At 33.9% G+C, this 25,957-nt stretch overlaps 1 protein-coding gene across 2 annotated transcripts in view; it reads right to left on the bottom strand.

Annotated features, from left to right (window-relative positions):
- LOC128862551 (heparan sulfate 2-O-sulfotransferase pipe-like) overlaps positions 1–23,574 on the bottom strand; it is an 86,523-nt gene extending 62,949 nt beyond the window's left edge. Inside the window, exons 1-3 of one of the 2 annotated variants that reach the window (XM_054101251.1) lie at positions 22,921–23,574; positions 8,520–8,686; positions 3,266–3,324 (exon numbers count right to left, since the gene is read on the bottom strand). In XM_054101251.1, the coding sequence (XP_053957226.1) occupies positions 3,266–3,324; positions 8,520–8,686; positions 22,921–23,009 (315 nt within the window). In that variant the 5' untranslated portion in view covers positions 23,010–23,574. The remainder of the gene's footprint in view (positions 1–3,265; positions 3,325–8,519; positions 8,687–22,920) is intronic. The other variant, XM_054101250.1, reaches the window with a different exon arrangement.
- Between the last annotated feature and the right edge of the window lie 2,383 nt (positions 23,575–25,957).

Raw genomic sequence — 25,957 nt, 5'->3', positions numbered from 1 at the left:
TTTAGTTTTTCACCGCTGAACCGGTTGGCCAATTTATATGCAGTAAGGACAATTTATATGCAGTAAGTTCAATACGAGATTAATAGTAACTGCACTGATTCCAAAAATAGTAGTATCTGTAAGGATAGCAAAGTCTGCTTTGACCCTAGATTACTCTATAGATCTTACGGCCACTTTGCCTGCAATAAAGATTTCAATACAATAGGACTATCTAACACTAGTTTATGCAGGTTCTGCTGTGATAAAGAGGAGTCCATGGAACACTTCATCACCAATTGTAAAGCATTACACCGGCAACAAAAAAACTTGCGCTCGTATCTACTAGAGGATGAATACCTACAAATGCTTCCTCCTAAGGAGCTGGTTCGATTTCTCGCGTACAATGATTAGCATTACCATCAGTGTCTTGTATAATTTTTAATCTACCGAACAATATTTCTGTAGCCGAGGGCACCTCAATGTTCAAGTTTATTCAAAGAAGGTTGGATTCAATCGCCAAAAGTTAAAACAAAAGTAGAGTTTCAATGCGTGGCATCTCCATGGCATACATATTTCCTTACAATGCATAAAAACTTTCAAGATAATTTGAATTGAATAATATAAAACTTGTAATCTGTGTAAGTAAAATACATTTTTGGTTATCATGACAAATTCATAGGTACATATAGAACAAGACATACATTTAGTCACTACGACCAGCGCATTTTTTCGATCATCGACAAATATGCATATATGTATTACCTATTTATATTGTATTACTTATAAATAATTGTTTCCATCAAATATATATATATGTATATATATCAACAATTCCTTGCTCGATGATTTTTTAATGGATGCCTGCGACATGTATTATCCCACTTAAAAACCCCCGTTATGTTGCAGTTAAAAGGATGAAAAAATTTACCAAGTGATTCAACATAATTTGCGGAATAAGCATTTTTCGTATGCACTTCTTGAAAATTACAACAACTAATTCGTAATTTCAATAAAAGATACTTTTCAAAGAGTAGTTTCCACCATTATTGCACAACCATAAACACAGAATGTTAAAAAAGAAATGTAAAATGCTTAAGGAGGTAAAAGTATGGGCCAAATGAAGCAAACAAATGTTAATAAACACGGTTCCGCAAACGGTTTTGGAGATATGGCAAACTATTATTTTTGTTTAGCTCATTTGTGCATATTTTTATTGCACCTTTTTACTCGAATATTCTCATCACAGTTGCCTGATGTTTTGTGAAATTATTTTTGTTAAATCCGAAGAAAATTTTGCGTACTAATTATCGATAAGGGTTTTAAATATTCTTCAATAATTCAAATATTCTTAATCATCCGAAATATAATTTCAAATTCAACAATTGGACAAGTTTTCATTTACTCCAGCTGTTTATTCTAACGCGAAGCAAAAATAGTAAGAGTAACTTCCACTGGCACGTCCTTACTCTACAGCACATTGGAAGAATACATCAAAGATTGCCGGTTCATTGAGCAAACCGGTGATGGTGGAGGTCGTTATTTAAACCTGCAGCAGAAGCTCAAATTCAAACTCAAGCGGGATTAATGGTCCTCTTATTTGCTCTGGAATGCTTCTGAGACTCTCTCTGTACAAAGTTGGTCACGGATAATTTTCTTCGAATTGAACACGTATAATTAAAGCAAAACATGAGACAATACAAAAAACGTGCAAATAACAAAGAAGTTGAAAAAAAAAGAATAATTAGACAGTTCTGACCCATGTTCACAACATTTTATTTATTTTACATTCTTTCTTGACCACCTTGCACATATATTATATTAAGCTGATTTACACTTATACATATATAAATACGCTTATATATGTAAGTATATATGCATATCTTCTATGTTTGCTGAAATTTTGTTTTCGCCTTGAAGACATTTCAGTCCGGTTTACCTAAAATTGCTGTATGTTTATATATATCAAAACCATATAATTATTTTCATTCTATTCATTTTCAAATCACTGTTTTTTCCTTGCTTGTTGTTGTTTTACAATATTAACTCCCTACAATTTTTCGTTTCTTTCAGATTGAAAGTCCCTGACACAAAGTTAAAAGGTTAGTGGAGTTGCCAAAGCATAGTCCAAGTACGTAGAATAGAGAAAGAGAACAGACAGTATTTGTAAAGAGTGTTTAGACTAACGGCAAAGGGCATAAGTACATAGATAGTAAAGAACTAAAGAGGCGATTTTCTAGGTATTGAGCAATCAATGGCTTTTATGTGTGATAAAGTATGGCCTACAGAAAGTAAGTGTATACTCGTATATGTATGTATGTATGGATTGATATGTATGTTTGTAGGCATATGTATACGTATGTGTATGTTTGTATGTATATGTATATGTATGTGTATGTTTGTATGACATGTATGTAGTTATGTGTAAATGTATTTATTATGGATCTGCTTGTTTTATAGCCCAGTAAAGAAGGAGATATGTATATAAATAATTGAAGAATGGACGATATAGTCGCACATAATCTTTATTTGCTACAATGTGGCTCAGAAATGATGTATCGGTCACCTGACAACAATGCAAAATGTAATAATAAATCATAATAAGTACATATATTTTTACACATAAATAGATGTGATCGTTGGAAACGCACATTTGCTCACTTTTCAGATTCGTAACATAGTTTCAATTTTAAATGTAATATAGTTTTGTATAATACTTTGTTTTATAAGTTACATAATTAATAGAAAATAACTGCTGTATTTTTACAATAGTTAAGCTGTACTTATAAGGTAATTCCAATTAGTTTTACCTATTGAAACTGTAGAAATATTTTACTGTATATTTAAATATGTAAATTTATTATATAAATATTTATCAATGCTTGCTTAAAATATATTTTCTTCCTGCCCTATATATTCTGGTAGTCAATATTATTTTCATTACAGTTCTCAAAAACTGTTGCATATTTTCAGGCTGATACTTATCATTTCTAAATGGGACCATAAATGCGGAGAGACACATGCAGTAGAAACGATGCCAATTTGAGGTTATGAAAATATGATTTCTGAAATAGAGTTTAGAACCAGCAAAGCGCTCAATACACTTCATAGTTACCGATGTTGAATGAACGACATGATAACGATATGTTTATACTATATAACTGGAACCGAGACGACCATGACACCATGAAATATAATATATACCATAAATGTGCTTTACCAACAACGATTCGATGCAATGGATTCGATGAGTAAGCAATGTTTTTGTTTTTTAAAACTCTAAACTTACCTGGCCGGTACTTTTTAAGTATTGATAGGTGCCATGAAGTGTGTTAATATTATCACGTCCTGCAATTGGAAAGGAAAAAATTGTATAGTATTAGGAGGTGGTGCAAGACAAAGAGACAATATACGCCTCTCAATGATATATGTATGTATGTATATGTACATGGTACACAAATGTGCATGCAGTAAATAGGATGGCACAGGTATTATTTATTCATTTATATCTCCTCAAAGAAAGGCAAGATATACAAACACTAATTAAAATACTTATACATATGTACATATATACGTAATTAACCCTTTGTGTAACTTTGTACGAAATATCTCTTACTAACAATACTTTTGTTACAGAAGTTAAAATTTTTGTTAATAAAAGAGATATACATTTTAAACCATTTTTAGAATAACTTTACATTTTTTGATATTATTTAAAACATTTTACGAAAAAGTAAGTCATAAAATTTGATCGATCTGTTTTTCACTTTGAGCCAGATTTTCAACAAGAATTAAACATTTTTGAATTCAAATGAATGAATTTTTTTATAAAAATTTCTTAATGTATACTTTTTTAAATGAAATATTAAACATATTTTTGGTTTTGCGTTCTTAAAAAAAATATAAATAAATGCCATACTTCTTTTGTGAACTTTTTACGATAAATTGTACTATAGGTATTCGCTGGGATATAAAACCTAACAGGATAATTTTTTTTTTGATTTTCTTACACTTTAAAATTATTTGGCACTTAAGGAATAGTCAGATTTTTTAAAAATTTTTATTTTTTTTTATTTTCTTAAAATATCTTAAAAATGTTGTGTGAAAAATTGAAGTGAATCCGACACATAACTTTAAATGCGTTTTTCTCAAAACTATGTTTTTTGATCTGGTGATCACTGTTACTTAAAAACTGCTTGGTAGATTTTAATAAAATTTGTACAGCTTTAAAAAAAAATATTCAAAAATTTCGATTTCTTTTAAGCAACTTTTTCTCGAAAAACTGAAAAATATTTCCTGAGACCGCCGTTATGTTAATTTTTCACAAAAAAGCTGCGATCAGACACAAGCTTATCTATTAATAAAACAAATTTTTCTTCTCCGATTGATTTTAGAAGAATTTCCAAGGTCCTGTGATGATCACCGCAAGGGACTTCTGGAGAAACGGACTGCACACAAACACCGATAACTTTTAAAATTATTATTTTTCTTTTTTTAAATTTTGCCAAAATCAAGTCGAAGCATGATGTATTAATGCTATGTTTTTATTTTTGTGAAATAAAGAAATTAGCTAGCAAAAAAAATTATTGAAAATCATCACTTTTCCGCGCCTCTGACTACCCCTAACCCCTTAAAGGATACAAAACCAGCTATTTGATTTTTCCACCACTAATATGGAAAATGAAAACACACACAAGCACATGAGAAAATTATCCGAAAATAAATTAGTTAATAATACGCGCATGCGTGATAAAAATATGCTCGAGGTCCAAGTGTACAGTTGATATTAATCCAACATTTATTATTGACATGATATTGATACCATTTTTGTAAATAGTTTCCAACAAGCCATTTCAATCGACCGTACTACATCTACGCTTTCAGTAGTAGAAGAAGGGCATTTGTTAGCACTACTACCACATTTTCTATAAAATTACGCTTACATATAAAAGTTGTAGCCTTTAAACTTCTGGAATAATAAATTGAGTATCGGCATTTTCTTTTAGAAACATTTCTTAAAAAATAAGTATGTCATGTATTTTGAACCCTGTTCACTTATGTATTTCAGTGTTCGATGTAATTCTTTCGCAGTATTCAAGTAATGCTAGTTACATAAGCAAAAATATTTGCTTGCTTTTAGCACTGAAGGGGGAAAAAATTACCGCAGTTATGCTAAAATTACGCTCGAGAATACTAATGTTTCAATAATTAGCAATGAGCACAAAGTGGCACAAAATTAATCACCTTATTGTAAGATTTATAATTTTTGCTAATGGTTTCATACGTCAATCCTATTTGACACTTTGGAACTAGACAGCTCCAGCAACAGACAAGCAATGGAACGCGAAAGATCAAAACATTAAACATTAAAAAAGTTATTCAAAAACAAAATTGTGTAAATAATTGGTGTGCCACCTTGTACAAGTAAATTCTGTGAATGTTAAGTTTTTTTCTTGTTTACATTTGGTCGCTGTCACTGTAGCTCACTCTTTTATTTGCAACTGCAGAGGCTCGTCTATAAACAACTTTCGTGCTGGGATCACGCTCGCTTCGCTTTGACAGCTAAGATGAATACTTGCATGCATTTATAAGAAGCTTTTTACGCAAACGCATCGCGTATAGTTGGTTGGGCGCGTGTGTTGACAAACAGCAGGTACGAACAAACAAAATTATTCAAAAAATTGTGAATGCGAGGGAAATTGGATTATAATTTATACATTTTACTACCTTAATATTATGCAATTCAGCCATTCAATGATTTCGCTGGCAAAGCGGTGATTGTAGCATACACTCCATCACGCGTTGCTCGCGTTTCGTCAGCTGAATGAGACACGAAAGCTGTATGAAAGCAGACCTTAAGCTTTGGCATAAAACTATAGATCCCTCTAATTGTGAAATAACTGTATAACAGTTTGGCCTAACCAACTTTAAAGGATAGTCTGTGTAATAGATATATGACGTGAATTGTTAAAAAATGCATTTGCCAAAATTGGCTTAAGGGGGGAAACCGGTTTAGGAGGCCGAAATTTTGGTGTTCTTCGTGAATTTTTTGAACAAGGAAGGAATAATCAGAAATTGTTCAAACTTGGAGGGTATTTTACTCATATTTTTAAGTACACTTTAAAATTCTTTCAAACCATTTCCGCCGGAAATAGTGGCGTTAGAGCGTGTTGTCCATGGACGATCGCCATCCGAGTATCTTGCTGGTGGGCTTTCCAGAAGTTGCAATTTTTCTCCGTAATCAACAACAATTTTTTTTTCGTTAACAACATGTTTCCTAAGAATATGAACCTAACTGTGATAAAATAATATTGAAAATTGCATATCTTTGAGGCGCTTGAACATAATGTAATTTTTCCATACCATATTTTTTTTTTTTTTTTGTTTAAAAAACATATTTTGAATAATAATATAATCCCAGAATTAGGTTCATATGACTAAATATGGAATAAATAATACTCCAAAAAAAGTTTATAACGATTGGTCGATAACTTTTTGAGCTAGAGAGCACACCAGTTGAAAAAAGTGGTTTCGAGAAAAACGTCGTTCTACTATAACTAACGCGCGCTACAGTGCGGAACCGAAGGGCAGTCATTTACGTGCTTATAGAATCGGGAATAATGCGAATTTCGCTTTAAAATTTTCACCACATATTCTTGAGTAGTTATACTAACAATTTATGCAATAAAAAAAGTCTATTGTTTGATAAGTCTAAACCGAGTGTCGAAGTTAATAAGAAACAAATCGAAGCCGTAATAGAGTCTGATCCTCTTGTAAATGTGTTATAGAATTTGAATATTGAATATTTAGATTTCACGCGAATTGAGCTGTCGATGGTTTTAAGACAATCGATTCAATCGCACTAAATTTGTTTAGTTTTCTAATCACTATTCACAACAATTTTAAATGCAAGCATCCCAAGTCAGATGATGGGTCTACTTCTTTGTTGCTTTCTTTTTACTACGTCATAGACCTGGTAGTGTCCAGATTTGAGACCCGATATAGAAACGAAAAACCAAAAATTATAGAAAATGTTTTTTTTTCTAATAGCGGTCACTCTTCGGCAGACAATAACAAGCCTCCGAGTGTATTTTTGCCGTTAAAAATCTCCTAATAAAAAGCCATCTGCTGTTAGGAGACGGCTAAAAACTGTAGCTCCGTCCATTAGTGGAACAACATCAAGACGCACAACACAAATTAGAGAAGGAGATCGGGCAACCGACAAAGGAATTAAGCGCCAATTACATATGTATATACATATGCATATGTGTAGGTCAATTTGCATGGAACGATAGCGTTGGTAGCAGACTCAGATTCTACATACGATTTTAAAAACTAAGTCCATTAGAGAATTGCTCTAAAATCAATTTCGAGAGCCTAAATTTTAAAAGAAGATATCTTTAATTAATACGAGGTTAATATATCCTTATATTATTTATTAATAAGTCGCACGAAGTTAATATAATATATCACTCCCTATCACTATCGAATACGATCTATAGTTTGGCAACTCACCCACTCACTGGGGGAAAATTATTAGAGCGCGATTGAAAATTAATAGCGTATCCAGTATATATCCCTGGCTTTGTACCTTCAAGCTACGCCTTATTCCTAAGTTTACAAAACGCTGAATTTCACTAATGGCGATGATGGCTGAGAATGCAATTAATTAGTTTTTTTTGCCGATAAGAAATGAAAGTGCTGCGAGTGCGAAATTGCAAGTTTTCAAAAAACGTATATCTAGTTGGTCACATTTTTGTTTATATTACAAAAATTACTTCCTTACTGGCTACTTATTAACATCCAGTTTTAATTTCAAAATTTCAATAACTAGGAACTCAATTGTAGGGGGCGTATAAGTAATTTTAGAAATAGCCGCAGAGATAAAACCGAAGGTTACGCTGGATGAATGAGTAATTCGTAACTCACGCAATTTTGCCTGTTGCGGTTTATCAAATCAATTCCTACCAAACGCACGCCGGTGACCGGTAACCGGCAACCCTTCACAATGTAATCAAGGTGAAAGACACAACGCGCTTCCTAAAAAAAAATATCACCGTCAGCTTCTTGGCCGACAGACTAACGTAAGCCTTCTTTGGCTTCGATTCACCCCGAGCGGTCTACCGTTTCGACTGGTTTCTGATATATTGTAGTAAGTCCAAGTTTCGTCTTTGTCAAGCAAAATATTTGGGTTTGAAGTGTAAAAAATGAAACGATTCGGCCGTGGCAATACTTTGACAATATTATAAAGTATTCTGAAATGGCATCACTTAAAATTTTTGGAGAAAAGTAATTGGAATTTTAAATCTTAAACTCAGATATTTGAAGACAATTCAAATCGGCAAGCAGTAACTCTTCTGAAGGCAGCGATTTATGTTCTGATTTTAATTGATGTTCGACTGAGTTTGTCATTGTTTATTATAGATAAAATTAGAATTTAAACTGTAGGCCGTTATGGTCATATGCATATATGAAGAGTCTGCATGCAAGTTTACATATTCAATTAACATCCTTTGAATCCAAACATCAAATTTTGTACTTACTTGATGACTCCCTTGAATTAATATGGTTACCGGTTAAGCCGAGTGCTGAGAACTCCGACGGCTGCAATTTGATTTCCATCTCTTTGAGGCGACTATTAAGTTTATTTGTATGCATAAAAAGAAAAAATGTGCAGGAAATTGCTAAAATAGCGATGAGTTCAACGGATCTGTAAAAAAGACAGGTAACTACATAAGTATATTTTTGAAAGTATATACAATATATAAATGTTTTTAAAATTACGAGCCCAAATATTCAAGGGAGAACAATGCAAGAACAATGGCTCTAAATGATTACTTACACCTGAAGCCTCCTTGGGAAAATGTTCGCATTTATCAGGCCTATAAGAGAACGATGAGGAGATGTAGAAACTTTTTAGGACGTAGGGTCTTTACTAACGGAAAATTAAACTGTCTGGCTTCAGAAGAAAAACTTTGCCTTCTCCAACATCATTCATGAAACTAAGTCGATGTTAAATTCCGTCACGAAATAAAATAGAACTTATGTGGTTACATTAGAGTGCTTAGAAAAAAGAACTGGCAGGCGAACTGACAAACTGCCGATTCGCGGGCCTTTGTACAGTAGAGTAAATTATTTGCATCAAAGTGATTAAGCGCGCTTCTCGAGCAAAACTCCCCGTAGCACCGTTCGTGCAGCTTGATTAGCTGCAGAATAGTAAAGTGTTTCTGGAAAAGTCTGGAAAGGGTACATGGTCAATGTGGATAGCATATGGCCATTGTCTAGAAAACGAAGACAATACAGAGAAGTTTCGTCTTATTGTCCGAGTGCTTCAATGTAAAACTGTTTTAATTGGGTGCGCTGAGTACTTTTGTACTCGACAAATTTCAGGTATGTTTGCAGAGTGGTAAATAAAAAAACACCTTATTCTCCATTTCCCTGCACATACCTACATATATCCTTTTTTAGGCCTTAAGTATCGCGGGCAACTATGTCGAAGTGTTTGAGTATCTTGTTTTTCCGACCTACTCAATTCCACCCATTTATCTTAAATGTTTGGGGGGCTACATTTTACGGGTCTTCTGTTATTTTTACTTTTTCAGAATTGCATATTTGAGCAGCAAAATGCCTTTAATTATGTGTTCAAAGGAGTATTATTTTTATATTTAGTTAAACCCCAAATACTGATATTTAATAAAGTCTAATTTTAATACTGCAAGCAATTGAAAGCAAATAGATATTTATGAAACCAAAATATGGCCCTTCAAAAACTGATCGACAATGTGGCAAGGCACAATCTAACCATACGGCTTCAAAATTAAAATCAAACTATGAAATCAAATGAAACTATGAAACTAAGAAACGCACTGTTTAAAAATTAAATTCAATAAATTGTATAAATAATTAAAACCACCCGGATTGTGAATGAATGAAATGAAAGAAATTTAAGAAAGCATATTTAAAAAAAATTTCTTAAGATGGTTGTCACGTGTTTTAATTATGTGTTATTAATTCAATTTAATTATTAAATTAACTGAATTAAATAATAAATTAATTAATATGGATGCCAAACGAGGGAGGTATGAAATGTCATTATTTCGAATATATTTTTGAGTAAGGTTGCCATGTGTTAAAAAACTAAACTCAGTAAAATCAGCATACTAATAAATATTGTATTATTCGGATTGATGAAGACTTTCTAGGTCTTATGTATTAAAAAGAAATTTTCATATTGTATATAGAACAATTACTAAGTTGTCGTATTCCCTAATAGTCATTTGAACAGGAATACACATTAGTACATTACAAAATCCATATGCGAGAAATGAAACTTTTTGCTAAGTTTAGCTTACATTTTTTTTTTTTTTGTGATATGCTACAAAAGTTAGACTTTTCAATCATTCAGAACTTAAGTTAAAAAATATTTTGAAACCGGTTATTTTAACATTTGTCTAAAATGTAAATTATTCTCGCCTACAAATTTCTTGGAGTCTAATGAAATTTAATAAAAAAAAATCTAGTAACATGATTTTCTCACTCTTTAAATTTCTGTTATTAACGTTTACCCCATCATATCGCTTCTCCTTTAGAAAAAATAACTGTGCATTTGGGTGATTTTCTAGACTGTCGTTTTTTATGACGGAAGTCTGTGTTTTGCAGTTTTTTAATTTGAAGTACGCCAGGAAAACGAAAATCTAATCTATCGAAAACAGTTATAAAAAATGCGAGAGCTGTGAAGTTTGTTTAAGTGAAGTGCGATGATGATTGACCTTAGGGGGTCGATTCTCGTTCTGGGTAAACGTGAAATTAAAAGCCTTTTCTCCCGTTTTCATTACACTTTCGATTCGCGCTCCATGAAAAAACAAAAATAAACGTCAACATATGTACTTCCATATGAAAAATTTCTTTGCACTGACAATTTGTGTGTGAAAAATAAAAAAGGAGGTCCGAGGCAAGCGTACAAGTGCGAGTATAGTTGCACGGCTACAAAACTCTATATGCCCAAAATGTTTCTAAAAATTTTGTTCAAATTTTTGATGAAAATAATTTGAGGAAAATTCGATATATTTTTTTGACTTGAACAAAATTTTAATAAAAATCACTATCAAAGCCCATTGTGTTGCTGCTTTAACTTGATGAAAGTTGTTTGTATACATCCGCGCATGTTGTTGGCAATTTATTAAGAGTGTGTCGACTTATATATGTATTAACTTAAACCATTAACGAAAAATCAGTTGTGCACGAAAAATGTGGCAAATAAAAGTAAAAGAGAACACTGGACCACTTTTTCTGGGAGCCACGAGCCATCCAGGTATAATTTATATTTATGATTAATATTATAGAAAGAGTTTATTTGAAGTATTTTTATTTCAAGCTTAAATATTTTGCTAAAACCGAATTACCTTTAAGCAATAGTTTTAAACAAACGTAGCTTACGTTTTTGTTAAAAGCGAATGGAAAAAAGTTATGGATATGAATAAATTTTATAATTGAAAGCATACTCCACTATTTGCAAAAGTCATCTTTTTGCAATGTTCAAAATATCACGACTTGAAATATTTGTAGGCGAACTAACTACCTCAGGTTCCTCAAAGTATTCTGAATAAAGCTCGTCGTATAAATAGTTTCAAGGCTAGAGGGGAAGCAGAATACTTTTATCATGACAGAAACGAAAATGGCAAAATAATCGTTTATGAAAAGACAGAGTGAAAAGTGTCTGTGAAAACGAAAATTAAACTTTTGTCCACTTCCCGTTTACACAGAACGAGAATTGACTCCCAAGGGTTAGTATCACTAAATGTAACCCTTAGCTGCAGTAAGCGATGCTTAAAATATTTTTAATAATTTAATGAATTCATAGAAAAACGGAATGCAGAACACTTTTCTTTCATAAACAAGCGTCCTTAAATTCTTTGGAAAGGTGAAAATTAGCTGATTTTCCGTATTTTCATTATGCATACCTACTGATAGAAAATAAAGTCCAAGAACAATCTTTAAATAAGGCTGGTTTGAACTTAAAAAATCTCTGTTTTCTCCATGGCCAGCTGTTACTGCTAGGCGTGGTACTCCGGATAAATTCTTCATCTATGAACTAAATGGGATAGCCAAACATATTGTTTATCCACTGGGTTGAGATAAAAATTAATAAAAATAATTTTGTTTAATATTTTTCTAATTGATTGTTTTTGCTTTACTTATTGTGGTGTAGAAAGGCCAGTTTAACATAGAATCAAGTGGTTTGTATTATTGCACGATCTTAAAATCAAAATGTTTAATCAGTCCTTTTTTATTCAAAGTAGGTAAATATACTTTTGTCAATTCTTAGTATCCACAACGAATTCGTTTGTGGCATTACAAAAAAAGTTCAGTGAATATTAATTTCTATTTGCGCAGATACACATACCTATAACTAATGAAGACTACTCTAATAGACAATGTGCTTTCTTTATGAATTCATAAGCATCTTAAAATATTTAGAAAGGTTAATGAACCTATTCGAATCAATCCCCTTAGCTTGTTTGCTAATAGCTGCAGGGCAGGTAATATGGCGTTAAAAATGAAAAATTGCTTAGGAGCAAGATGAACAAAGATAACCCGAAGATATACATGCTTATGTATGTATATGCTTATAAATGCGTATATATAATTATTTGTTTACACATACAATGAAGATTGGCAAGAGAAGGGTTCAAGCACCTATGCTCTCGACGAATAGTTGTTCAATAAATTAAGTGGTCAAACTACAGGTCGTCCAATCAGCAAGAAGAACGATGAATCGTCAATAATAATCTGAATAATGAAGGTATAGGTCAACTCGAAAACCAGTTTTTTTCCTAACTCAACAAGTAGTGTGAAATTCGAAATTAATTTTTTTTATTTAAAAAATTGGTCTGGCTTGGCTGGAAGTTCAATGAACATTTTATCTACGAATAAACGCTGAACTTGTAATTGCATGTGTGAAATCGCTTATGCAGTTTTGCCTTTTGCTAATAGGCATACAGCATAATTTTTACTAACTGTAATTTATAAAAATACATGAGAAGCTATTTGTCACTTGCCTTAACCACTTTTAAATCGTACTATCCCCGTTGCAAAATTACAAAACTTTCAACTTCTTAACCCGAATTTTTAGAAATTTTCCTGGTATGCAGTTTTACAGCTCATTAAATTTTTATACGATAAAGTGCAAATATTAAATACCATTGATTTTTTACGTTTTTTGTTGACGGCGCAAAGTTTTTTTTGTTTCATAAAAAAAATCGATAATGTAATATATTTTCTATGAAAGAAAAGGTGCAGACGCCAGAGGTGGAGATCATTTTCAAGGATGACCGTCCCCGTTATACAGTCGTATAGCAGGACAGACTGGACGCATGCGTTGAAAATTCGCACTTTGGTATGCGTAGTTATGTTATTATTTTCCAAGTACAAGAGTACAGAACAGTGCCTCAGCCTTGGTAATTCTGCTTTCAACGTCAGTCTCACTTCCTGCTCCGACGACGCCAAGTAGTAAAAATTATCCACGTTTTCAAAAACCTGCGCACCCACTCTTAAGGGGGTAGTATGGTTAATTCGGTGTAAAACAAGCATATTTTTCGAAATTTTTTTTGTCGACACAGTTGATTTATTCAAAATTTTAAAATTACTTCATTATAAAGTCATATTTAAAGAATATTGTGTGAAATTTTCATTGATTTTTATGAAGAAATGAGTTGGTGGCAGCGAATCTTCGCGGACGTCTCATAAAAAAGTTTTATTGCGGTGTCCCTCAGAACTCATTACTGGATCAACTAAAATCAAAAAACCAAATTGATTTCATCAGCTAATAAAGTTTCGCAGGTAACAACGTCGAATTTTTTTTTTTTTTTTTTTTTTAAATTTTTTAAAGCGCTTTGAAGTCAAAACACCGATTTTTCATAAAAAAAACTTGAAAACTTTGTTGTTTTAAAATATGACAAAATTAAAAAAAAAAAAAAACTCGACGGAGGCAATGTCTCTCAAGTTGCTACAGTCGTTCAAGCCACCTTTCTTTGCCTGCTTCACAATAATTCCTTCTTTCTACTCTTAACGATAAGATACACCATCCCGCACAGATGCTATAATTAGGAACAATATTTCAGCAGAGAACATTACATGGCTTTAAGAAGCTCAGTTGAAATGCCATCAATGCTCGCGGTATCATTATTGGAAAGTTTTTTTACCGCAGCAGCGATTTCCGACAAGTCGGATATGCAGTTTTGAATTTGGCATTCATTTCTATTGTTCTACTGGAGACGGAATGTTTGTCTAAAGCGGGTCTAAAAAATTGTTAAGCGATTATATAGTGGTTAGGGCAAGTATAATATTTCTCGAGGGGATTTTTATGTTATTCTCAATTTTTCTGCCCTCGGAACCAGCTTCAATAAATAAGGTAGTGATTAACATTATTTGGCAGTCATATAATTAGTTATTGGGAATGGTGACTCTATTTAGTCATATTTTATTAAAACCAAATATTAAAAATAAATGGATGCGAACTCACAAAAAAGTAAATTTGTTCTATGAAGCAATGGTGAATGTCACAGAAACAGAGTGATTTACAAATGTGGCTTATTTTGAGTGCCCCTTCGATTCTTATTTCCGTTGACTCTAATTTGAAAACTTGTGATAAAGGTATATAATATTGGTATTTTAAATTACAATTTTTATCCTTTATATAGGATAAATTGGTTCGTAATGAAGAACCTTGAATGATTTGACTAAGTAAAAAAGACGTTAATGCGCTAGGCCAACTGATACAGGCCATTTGACGCGTCCAAAACAAGAAGTATGTAAAATATGAAATTGTGTGTAAATTACCGTAATTAATAAATCAATGGAAAATTGTAGGTTAAGCCCGAAATAATTCTTATTTTGTAGCAGGAGGTACGCACGGACTGTCTAGTATTTTATCATAATTTTTAAATAATAATTTAAAAAAAGGTTAATATATACTAAAGATAAAACGTGATTTACGTTTTAAGTTTGAAATTAGCTGAAAAATTATATTTATTTTTGTGTATTCTTATTTTACGGAAATATATTTGAAAAATTGTTTTGCATTTTGGATTTATATTTATCGTGACCATGGACATGAACCATATGCACATATATGTAAGTATATATTTATATTATAAAGAAGCCAATAATTCTTTTACGTGTCAAACTGACTGAGGTGTTTAGGCTTTGTAAATACACGATTATGATTCATCGGCCAAAGGTATTTTTTCCATTATTCGATTGACCGATTGGCATGTGGTTTGATCCACTTCAGTAGCTTTTGAGTAGTTTTGTTTAATTGCAGCGACACAGCTATTCAAGCCGCTTTCGTCCAATCGCCGTATTTCTGTTGTTTTTACTCTGATTCATTGATTGATTTTAGTCAGTTCTTTTATCGGGGACTATTTCGAATTGGTAGCGCCACTAATCAATTGGGTGTGTTAATTATCTAAACAGACTTTTACTGAAATCCCATGGAATATTTACGCGGTGAAATTGAATGGTTGAATGAAAATATGTAAACATTTAAGGAAATGTTTTTGGTTAGCGTAGTATTGTCAATTCTGGCAACCAAAATTCGATACCAACTCATTTACTAACAGAAATTTTTTTATATAACATCATGTCTTAAAAAAGCATTATCAGAATACTGATTATTTTTTGTATTCGGAATGACGATCTGACCTCGATTTTACCACCATTTATTTCCCTTTTCCATGGAAATGCTTCATGCGGAATCACATATTCTATAGAAAAAGTACCTGGAATTCATCGTTCACAAAGCCCATTATGCAGAATTTGAGGAAGAAAATTCGTCGATGAAGACATGATTTGGAGGAAAAAACTCAAATTACCACTTCGAGTCACCTGAAGAAAATTAAGGCGTGAGCTGAAAACGACAGTCTAAAACTTGTTTTAATTATTGAATTACAATATTTCTTAGCATCAGTGTATACTTTTGGAAGAGATCTACTTTAAAGGCACTGCAACACAGTTTAATTAGTAAAGAACAAGTCCCTAAACCCACATTTAATGCGTGCATGGGCCTGATAAGCAAACACGATGTGCTACCTGGATTTTCAGAGCATTAAAGGAGTTTGGTATAATGAAATCCCTTAAGGAAAACTACTACGTTATTGTTAGTAAAAGAGACGCGACAAAATTATAATACCACCGTTTTTTAGAATGCACTAACCTAACCTAAAGGTTATACGGGTTGGCCGAAGCCTCGGAGGAACTATTTTGGTCTCTAGTGATACCAGATCAGAATCCTTTTTTTAACGCAAATATACATAATTCAAGATTCGCTTACTGTTCGCGAATTTTAGGAGTCACTCAAACTCCGATTCAGGAATAGACTCTAGTATTTCAAAACTGAGAGCACACAGGTAGCCTAGTCTAGTTTTCGAGACACTGCAACTACGCAGTGCCCTGTTAGTAAACCAACTAAAGTTCCTTCTATCGAACGATATAACCGATTTCGTATACTTGTCATCATATGCGTTTTTACATAAGCTAAGCCATCTGCCTTTCGCCTTTCTTAACATATGCCCCTCTAGCTCCTTTTGAATTGTGCGCAGGGGTTTAAGTACCTGACTCATTTGATCCTCTGCAAGTCTCGCGCCTTCTTTAGCTATTCCGTCCACTATATCATTTCTCTCCATGCTTTTATGCCACGGAACGAAATATACACAAAACCTGTGGTTACGAACAGCTTGTTAATTACTTCCTTGCTCTCATTTTTTTATGATAGACAGTATGATTTTATCCACGTGGACAGTAGACAGTATGATTTTTTTACACAGTTAGTTGTTGCGTCTGTACATACAAGACCTATTGCTTTCTTTACAGCAAGTATCTCAGCTTGAACCACAGCGTCATAATTAGGGAGTTTAAATGACCTTTTGATGCTTATTTCCGCATAATGTATCCCAGTGTCAACTCTCTCTTCCATTTTTGATCCATCGGTAAATAAATTGATTGTGCTACTTCCCGGAACTAAGCCTTTGCGGCATCCATCGTCTTCGATAGCGGTCTTAGCAGTTTTTCTCAAACGCATACTTGGAACCATATATAAGTAATCTGAATTGACCGTAGCAGTCCCAGTAACAGAGCTATGTGTGAAGGTTCTAGAGGTGAGCTGAGTTTGCAGCCCGATTTTCGGCATAGAGATCAATCGGTGTTAGGTTGAGGAGTTTATTTCATAGCTCCGTGTCCACTATTGTATAATTGGCGCATTTTCACAAATGGAGGGACCTACAGTTTCCAGACTCCCAACGGCAGATATTGTTATGAGGAGCTTTTTCATGGCAGAAATACACTCGGAGGTTTGCCATTGTCTACCGAGGAGCGACCGCTATTAGAGTAAAATGTTTTTCTTAATTTTGGTGTTTCAGCGTGAGCGAACCTACGTCCTCTCTGTGAATTCCGAATGGTAGTCACGCACCAACCGATTCGGCTACGGCAGCCGCCAATTATCCACTATTACTCCTAGGTATTTGGTGCAGGATGTCAGCTATAGAGAGACGCCATCGACCGAGGGTGTTTGGATGCGCTGAAAAAATGTATGCTGCAGGTATAAAAATGGCAAATAAGCGCGCTAACGATAACACTGGAGAAAGTAGAATGCTACGTAGGCAACAGCAAATCGATATTTTGGAAGCTGCTATGACGGCTGAAGAACTGACCATGAATAGATGGCACAGTGTAAGTATATAATTAAATAAATCGTATAACTCTACGTAAATCGATAGCAAAACTTTAAATGCGTTTTTCTCAAAACTATGTTTTTTGAACTGTTACTCACTGTAACTTAAAAACCGCTTGATAGATTTCAATAACATTTATACTGCTTTTGAAAAACATAAAAAACTCGTGCCTGATCGAAGTATTTTTTTTTTTAATTTCGATTTTTTTTAACAATTAGTTGTCGGTTTTTTCTCGAAAATCTGGAAAATATTTCCTAAGGCCACCATATTGTTAACTTTGAAAAAAAAGCTTCGATCAGGCACAGGATTATCTATTAATAAAACTAATTCCTCTTGTCCAATTGATTTTAGATGAATCTCCAAGGATGATCATCACAAGACCGCAAGGGACTTCTGGACAAACGGACTGCACACAAACAGCGATAACTTTTACAATTATTATTTTTTTGAAATTTTGCCAAAATCAAGTCAAAACACGATGTATTAATGATATGTTTTTATTTTTGTAAAATAAAGCAAATACCTAACAAAAAAAATTATTGAAAGTCATAATTTTTTCGGGCCTCTGACTGCCCCTAACCCCTTAATTGATCTTTTGCTCCTGGGCAATGCTACTACTACTACCATACCGGTCCACTTCGATTATTTCTGTGATTTTCTCGACATTATCGATATTTTCTTTAACATCAAAAATACCAGAATGGTCGTCAATTCCAAAATTGCACTTAATTACCTGTTGCAGTATCTTCACCATAAACACCATTCATAATTTCAGCGGCCTGGCTTTATCAAAGAAAACTGTAATATGTATCTAATTTTTTCTTTGTTGATTTCCATTGTTAACACCCTACAACTCACAACTGAAAGGAACAAACAAAAACAACAAAATAATTAGCTTAGCCTGAAATGTTACCTTAACATAAGCACAAACTTTAATAGATACTTTACTAGATATCGACCCGTGCAGCCATCTACCGAGAAAATAATAGATTTCTTTTTCCCCAAAGTAGTAATATACTTATATACTCGTATGTTAAGGTCTATTTACGCACATCAGTGCCGTGTCAGTTCAGTACCAGTATCGCTAAGTGGTACCAATTCACACACATTGGTGTATATATGATTTCAGTGAACTTCCAATATAATAACGTCGGATCCTCAGTAAAATACAAAAAAGTATGTAGCATTGCCGACGTACATATTTATAAGTACAAATCATAAAACAGACACTGGAACAACACTGATGTTAAAAAACATCACTGTGTAGGAACTTATCTGCAAAGATCCATTCGATTTTAACGAAAAACTGTTTTATTTTTCACTAGCAATGACACTGAACTGAAAAGGTATTGTTTTCAAACAATATCCTTTTCAGTGTTTTTTCATAATTGGAAAAGAATAAATATTTTTCTCTTTGCTTAAAGCTTTCTATCCTCGCACGATGTCCTCTTGCTAAAGACTGGCAAATATCTTTGTTGTTTAATATTTCATTTGAAAATCTGAGAAATGGAGCTCTCTCAAGCAAGAGTAAAATATCGTAATTTTTCACCAAGTGAAATCTTAACCAAAGCGGTAGATCTTATATGTAGTATTGTTGAAGTTGTTGACATTTCAAAAAAACATAAAATAAAATAGATCTACAGTTTAGTCGGAAGTACCCGCACACAAATATGTACATCGAATTACTTTTCGAAAAATAAAATATATTTGCACAAGTAAAAAAAGTATTTAAGTCAGTGCTGGAAGAAAGTCATAACTCAATAGATCAAGAAAAATCGCCTCAAAGTTTCAATTTGCTATATCTCCGAAGTAGAAGTAGAGAAATATTTTCATCTAATGAGATACTACCATGATAATATAGATTCACCATAAATGTTTCACACAACATAAACAAGGAGCTACTGATCATTACTGCATACTTACGTAAAAACAATTTTTTTTTTAGTTATGACCTTCTTCCAGCAAACGAGCGATATATTATTTTTCGTTGCATTCAACTTTTGCAGTGGATCAATAGATATTTATTTAAATATGCAGTAAGTTATATAACCAGAATAAATAATTTAATCGTTCACTAACAATTTTAACTACTAAAATAATATACATATATTTACAATATATTTGCAAAAACGCGCATAAACGTGAAATGAAGCTTATTTTAGTCTGCAAACTAAGTTTGGCTGAACGAAATTCACTTATTAGGCTGTTATGCGGGGGTAGTATGAGTGAAAAGATTATATTTACTAGTTTCTAATAGATGACACCCGAAATTTTGTGAAAGTTACAGTGCTTTTTTAAGTGGATATAAATTAGCAAGACCAACTTTGTGAAAAGTTATTACTTAGGCACAAAAAAAGAAAACAAATAGTGATTCATAGGAGAAAATTGCAAAGCCATGACGGGAGCAGGTAATGCTAATCAATTTGAATGTGGCTTAAAATTACAAATAACGATGGATGGGTGCGCATGTATGTACATACACACATACATATGTACACGTATAGTATTTCAGTACATATAGATTTTTTCATATGCTTTTCACTTGACAATGAATTAATGTGATTTAACTGAGTATTACATATTGCTTTTATCTTAATGTGAGTGCATAATCATAATAATAACAAAAATGGAATTCTCGTATAAATAAACCAATTGTTGAGACTCTTAAAGTTACACTTTTGAACGTAATAAGAATTTAGAATTCATCTCTCTAATTTTGCATTTGAATTTCTCTTGTTTTAGAGGTATTTAGGGTTTAGAAATTTGGATTATTTACACTTTATCTTAGACTGGACATTTTAAAGGAGATAGAAATAGAATTAGATATTTCCTACTTCTAGGCGTTATAGTTCAGTCTATGCCAAAATAATTTTCATAAAGTTGCTACACCCTTGTATAGGAGATATCACGGTCTCTTATTCAGTCACTGCGCGAGATTTACTTAATATTTCTCTTCTCAAAGAACATATCATACCGATATCGGCCGATTTTTAAAGCCGCTTAGAAGTCTAGGAGAAATATGCAAACAGAAACTTTGCGCTCAAATGAGGTAAATGTATTGCATATAGACAAATTTACCGAGTTTACTCGTACCAAAAGGCTCGGAATGATAAAGAAGCAAATTTTCCATCCATACGTCCGTTCATCCATGCGCACGATAACTCGAGTAAAAATTAATATATTACTTTGGATTAAAAGAAATACATTATTCCTTCATAAAATTTTTGCGAAAATAGTTTAAAACTATTTTATTATCGATCTTTAACTCCTTCTTTTGAATATGTGCCGAAATTTCGTCAGCATATGTTGAAATAGAGTAGGTTAGATTAGATGGTCGTCCCTTATTAGACTCAATTTGTCTCAAGACATTTTGTAATACCGCTGGGAGGTACAATTACCCGTGTCAACAAAAACCAATTCCACCACTCTGGCACTCGGAGCTGTTGATGTAATAGAGAATATTGATGGGATTTAGGTTGGCGCACTGCCCCAAGCTGTCAAAGAAAGGAGCAACCAGTAACATTAATCGTCTAGCTGCCAACCCGGACATTTACAGAGAAAGAACTTACAATCTCCTTCTCTGAAACGTCTCTCAGTTTCTGCAATGGGGTTTAAATGGTAAACTTAAGTTTTCGGCGGGTATGGCGATCGTCCAATGACCGGTAAATAAAGCTACGAGTTTGGAAATTGAATGGCGTGCCCTCCGTCTATTGTACTGGAACAAAGGGCTTTCGAAATACCACTTTAAGAAATGGAGCTCCATATTTTCTAGGCTTTCCTGAGAAATAAGTTGTTCAATTCCCATTGAACAATTTCATTTGCCTCTATGTTCCTATGTCCTGGGGCGAAGTCAATCAGAGAAATTTTACCTGCACACCTATGAGATTGAATCTCCTCCTTACAGTAGTTGACTAGTTTGGATCTGCACCATGGCGTCAGAGCCTTGATCGCGGATTGACTATCGGAAAAGTTTTAATATCTCCCAATTCATACTCGAAACAAATTTCGTCAAATTCCTTATATTGACGACCGAGCTCTTTAGCCTTTTTTCTAGATAATACCAGACAATGGTAAAGAAGGTATTGTATAGTCTACATCGTGGCAACTTCTACATAAATCGTTCGTAATCTGGCAGCTCTACTCTATATTTTATATGAACATGCAAACAGTAGGAAAATCCGGAGCGGAACGAACAACATAATCCTCAACTTGCGTATATATACATATAGGTATAATATATAATTGCCCTTACACCTGCGTTGGGGTTTTCTACTTTTTCACGCCAGGAATACACTCGGAAGTTTAACATTGCGTACCGAGGAGCGACCGCTATTAAAAACACTTTGTCTATCATTTGGTGTTTCATGTGCAGAGTCTTAAGCCTGCGCCCTTCCCTCACATTTATACCCTTTACTAAATTGAACTAAAGTCGTAAAGTCCATTAAAACTACTCTATAATGAAGAAATTTCACCCATCTGCAAATTAGTAACGCAAAGATCTGCAACAAAAGCAAACGGATATGTTTCTATGTACTCGTATGCATATAAGTATGTGCATATGTACATATGTAGGCTTATAAAATGCAATTCGCATTTTAGATCAAAGTGTGTAGTTGCCTTCAAACGTACGCATATTTGCACTACATAGATAACCAGTTATTATTATTTTCAATAGCCAACTTCCACTTTATTTGCCCGAAAATGGCACTTTTGGTACTCGTACACACACTTAGTATTAGGCTAGCTAAAGTGTGCGTCTAAAACAATTTATACCGGTTTTCATTTAATTCGAAACTAGGTGATATCAATTTGGAACAACTCCTCCGGCCTGCAGCTTACTAGTTTCAATGCTTTTGTTTTTGGTGCTTTCTAATGCTCAAATATTGTTTTTGTTTTTCTTATATATTTTTTTTAATGTCATTATGTTAGGAGTACAAGCGTACCATTTCGCTATAAACTCTATGGCTTCTTTTAACTCTCACATGGCGTCATTTCTAAGACGACTTCCATTCGAGTTTAGTAGGTTTTGGTTGTGAATGGGTGAGAGCGAGAAAAATTGGTCAATTGTTTTGTTGTGCAACTGGCCACCAGGAAGCACTTTTTTATGGTAAGTATTTATTTGAAAATTTCAAGAAACAGATTATGTGCAGATATTTTCCTATTTCCTGTAACACAAGTTTGCCTATGTAGAGTATGGATAAGCACGACGATTACTTACCTCTTTGGGTATGGTATTCTCCGATATTTGAAAGCATTTTCCACATCACGCATTTTCATTTTGAACGATTTATCCCCGCCCAAATTCATTTGTCGAGCTCAAATATCTTACGAATTTTATTTAAGCAAAATGTTAAAAATATTAAATACAAAAATCACTAAAACTTCTTTGCTACACTTTGAATGTATTTCGATTTGTTACACATACACAATTAATTAATTAAATATTACTTGTTTACTATCATTACAAGTGCATCTACTATTATTGCTTTGGACTTTGTATTTGACTTGATTCTAACTATTAACGTGTGAACTTGAAAGCCTGAAAGCCAGTGGAAATAGTGGCAACAGCTGTATAAAAAATATAAAAGCACGAGTACTTAAAACCGACTTCAGCACAAATGAACTTTCAAAAAATAAAAATACTTGTAAATAAATAGCGCACGAAATGCAATTGAAATCTTTGAAAACGTCTTAAGCGATTGGCAATCGCGGTTAAACTGAAAATTTCTGTCGGTCTCTGACCGCTTTTTGGCCAACTTGCTAGCTAATTGTTGTCGGTAACAGCGTCAACGACAGCGACAGCGACAGCAGCGCAGCTGGAGCAGCAAAAGCAACCGCAACAGGCAATACAAGACACAGCCATAGACAGAACCGTCACATCGCGTCTCATCGTAGCAACTCAGCGTTTGCACTCGATGGAGTTGAGCTCGCAACGCTTCATGTCTTTGCCGCATTTCTACTTTTTCAGCTTCGACGATCGTTTCTGCGGCATCATGCTCTTATTTCTTTTTTTTATTACATAGCTTTCATTTTGCTTCTTGCATACCTTTTTTTGTCTTTGCACAGCTGCTGCTACTCAATAGAGTCAACGTGTATGCGTGCCAACATACGTATGTAAGTAGGTACACACAGCTCCTGCCCACTGAATTATAAGCGATGAGAAAATATGAAAAATGTTAGCCTAACTTTAACTGTGATTTAACTGATTAAAGTTTAACTAATTGAATGAATTAATTGACCATTTTATTATATTTAGCTTATACCAAAATATTTTGTCAAAGCTCTACTATTTAGTGCCCCTATCAGGCACCTTAGACATATTTTTTTTAACTACGGCGGCCGCCGTCGTCGAATGGATTGGTGCATGACTAGCATTCGAAATTGAGAGAGAACGTAGGGTCGAATCTCGGGGAAATACCAAAATTAAGAAAACGGTTTTTCTAATAGCGGTCACCCCTCGGCAGGCAATGGTAAACCTCCGAGTGTATTTCCGCCAGGAAAAGGCTCTGCCGTTCGAAATTGGCTTGAAACTGTAGGCCTCTCCATTTGTGGAACAACGTTAAGACGCACACCACAAATAGGAGGTGCAGCTCGGCCAAACACCCAAAAATATATAAAAAAATGGTCGACCTTCATGAACCAGCTGATATATTTTTCTGTAACTGAACAGTTTTAGATCACGACACTAAACAAACTCCTGCTTTCCCTGGCCCGGCGCCAACACAAAAACTATCCGTACGCCATGCGTACTACGCTTCTCGTGCAGGTTGACCGGAAGGAAGGTGACCATTTATTTTTCAGCCCTTCTCCATTTTGATTAGTTGTCTCAATTTTTGCTATTCCAATCAACGCCATTACCCCACACATATTTGTTGTATTCTTTAGAATTCTCTATCGCTGAGTGCCTCTGTTGGTTTACCATGGCTTTGGGATAAGCTTAGCTTCAAGGGAATTATTTCGGAGAATTATAGAAATTTGTGCGTTTTAGCTATGTTGGCTTTAGCTGTATATGACACAGTATTTCGTGCTGCATAAAAATATATTTCAGTTTAGTCATAGGTGCGCTCTGAGCTGTTTCCAAAACACATATAATTGGCGCTTAGACAATGTTTTGGATGTTTGTCCGTGGTTCTTCTTTGTGGTGTGTGTTGATGTTTTCCACAAATTGGTGAACTTTCAATTTTACGCCGCCTCTCTTCGCGTTGCTTTTCGATTTCTCAAAGTTTCTCAGAGTTTGCGTTGTCTAATGAATCCCGCCTCAGTGCTCAGATTTTATTTTGTAATATTCTGCTGCAGAAGACTTTGAAATTCCAACGATTTCAGGTATTTCTACCTAGCTGGAGTTTTACTCCTTCCATAACAGAACGGTTTTTTTTTACTCATACTTAAAATATACATTACTAAAGATTGGATTATATCCGTTCGTATTTAGATTTGGGTGTTTAACCTTTCCCCACATATTTTCCCCAATCATACAGATTTAAAAAAGAAATGTCTACCCACTCTGCTGAAGAGTAAAATACACATCCATCGGCTAGTAACCCTTTAGCAAGTTTGCTTCCTAAATCCGAGAGCTATAAACACTCATCGGGCATAATTCGGTGGTTAGGGGCTGTACATGTGTTTATAAATGCGTAAATGTGTAGACAAATAAAATATGACATATGTATACATGCATGTTGTCTCTCTATATACCAATGTAAGCTTATTTAAGTCAGTAACAGTTAAGCCAGAAACTGAAGCTTAGACGGGAACTCAAATGCAATCGCTCGGCTGTGGCTCTCTTGCCGCAATAAAAAGTTGGGATACTTTTGCACATGGCCATAGATCACCATGGAACGTGCATAGTAATATGACTTTTGTAGATAAATATCATAAGCATACATGGTGAAGTTGGTTTGGAGCTCCTTCTTTAATTTGCTCACCTTCACTGTTGGACCAAGGTAGTAAGGAGAATTTGCTGTAATTTGGCTAACCGTTAGCAGTAGTCGGTAGTGTTGTTAAAATTGTTTGCGCTCAAGAGCATAGATACGCACAGGTGTTACTACGCATATACCATTGTGAACATACAAACAACTAAGAGTATGGTTACAGTTTGTGGAGCACAAATATGGTTATGTATGTACATAAATGAGCACATATGAATGTAGTGTGTTTAACCATTTGTTGCTTGCAACGTTGCATACACAGGTGTAAATGATTAAGCCGCATATGCACAGGTGTCTTACGTATGTATATATGAATGTGAAACATGC

This window comes from Anastrepha ludens, chromosome 4 (assembly GCF_028408465.1).
Source record: "Anastrepha ludens isolate Willacy chromosome 4, idAnaLude1.1, whole genome shotgun sequence".
Classification (NCBI taxonomy): domain Eukaryota; kingdom Metazoa; phylum Arthropoda; class Insecta; order Diptera; family Tephritidae; genus Anastrepha; species Anastrepha ludens.
The sequence above is the reverse complement of the archived record's forward strand: the minus strand, read 5'-3'. Positions and strand labels throughout refer to the sequence as shown.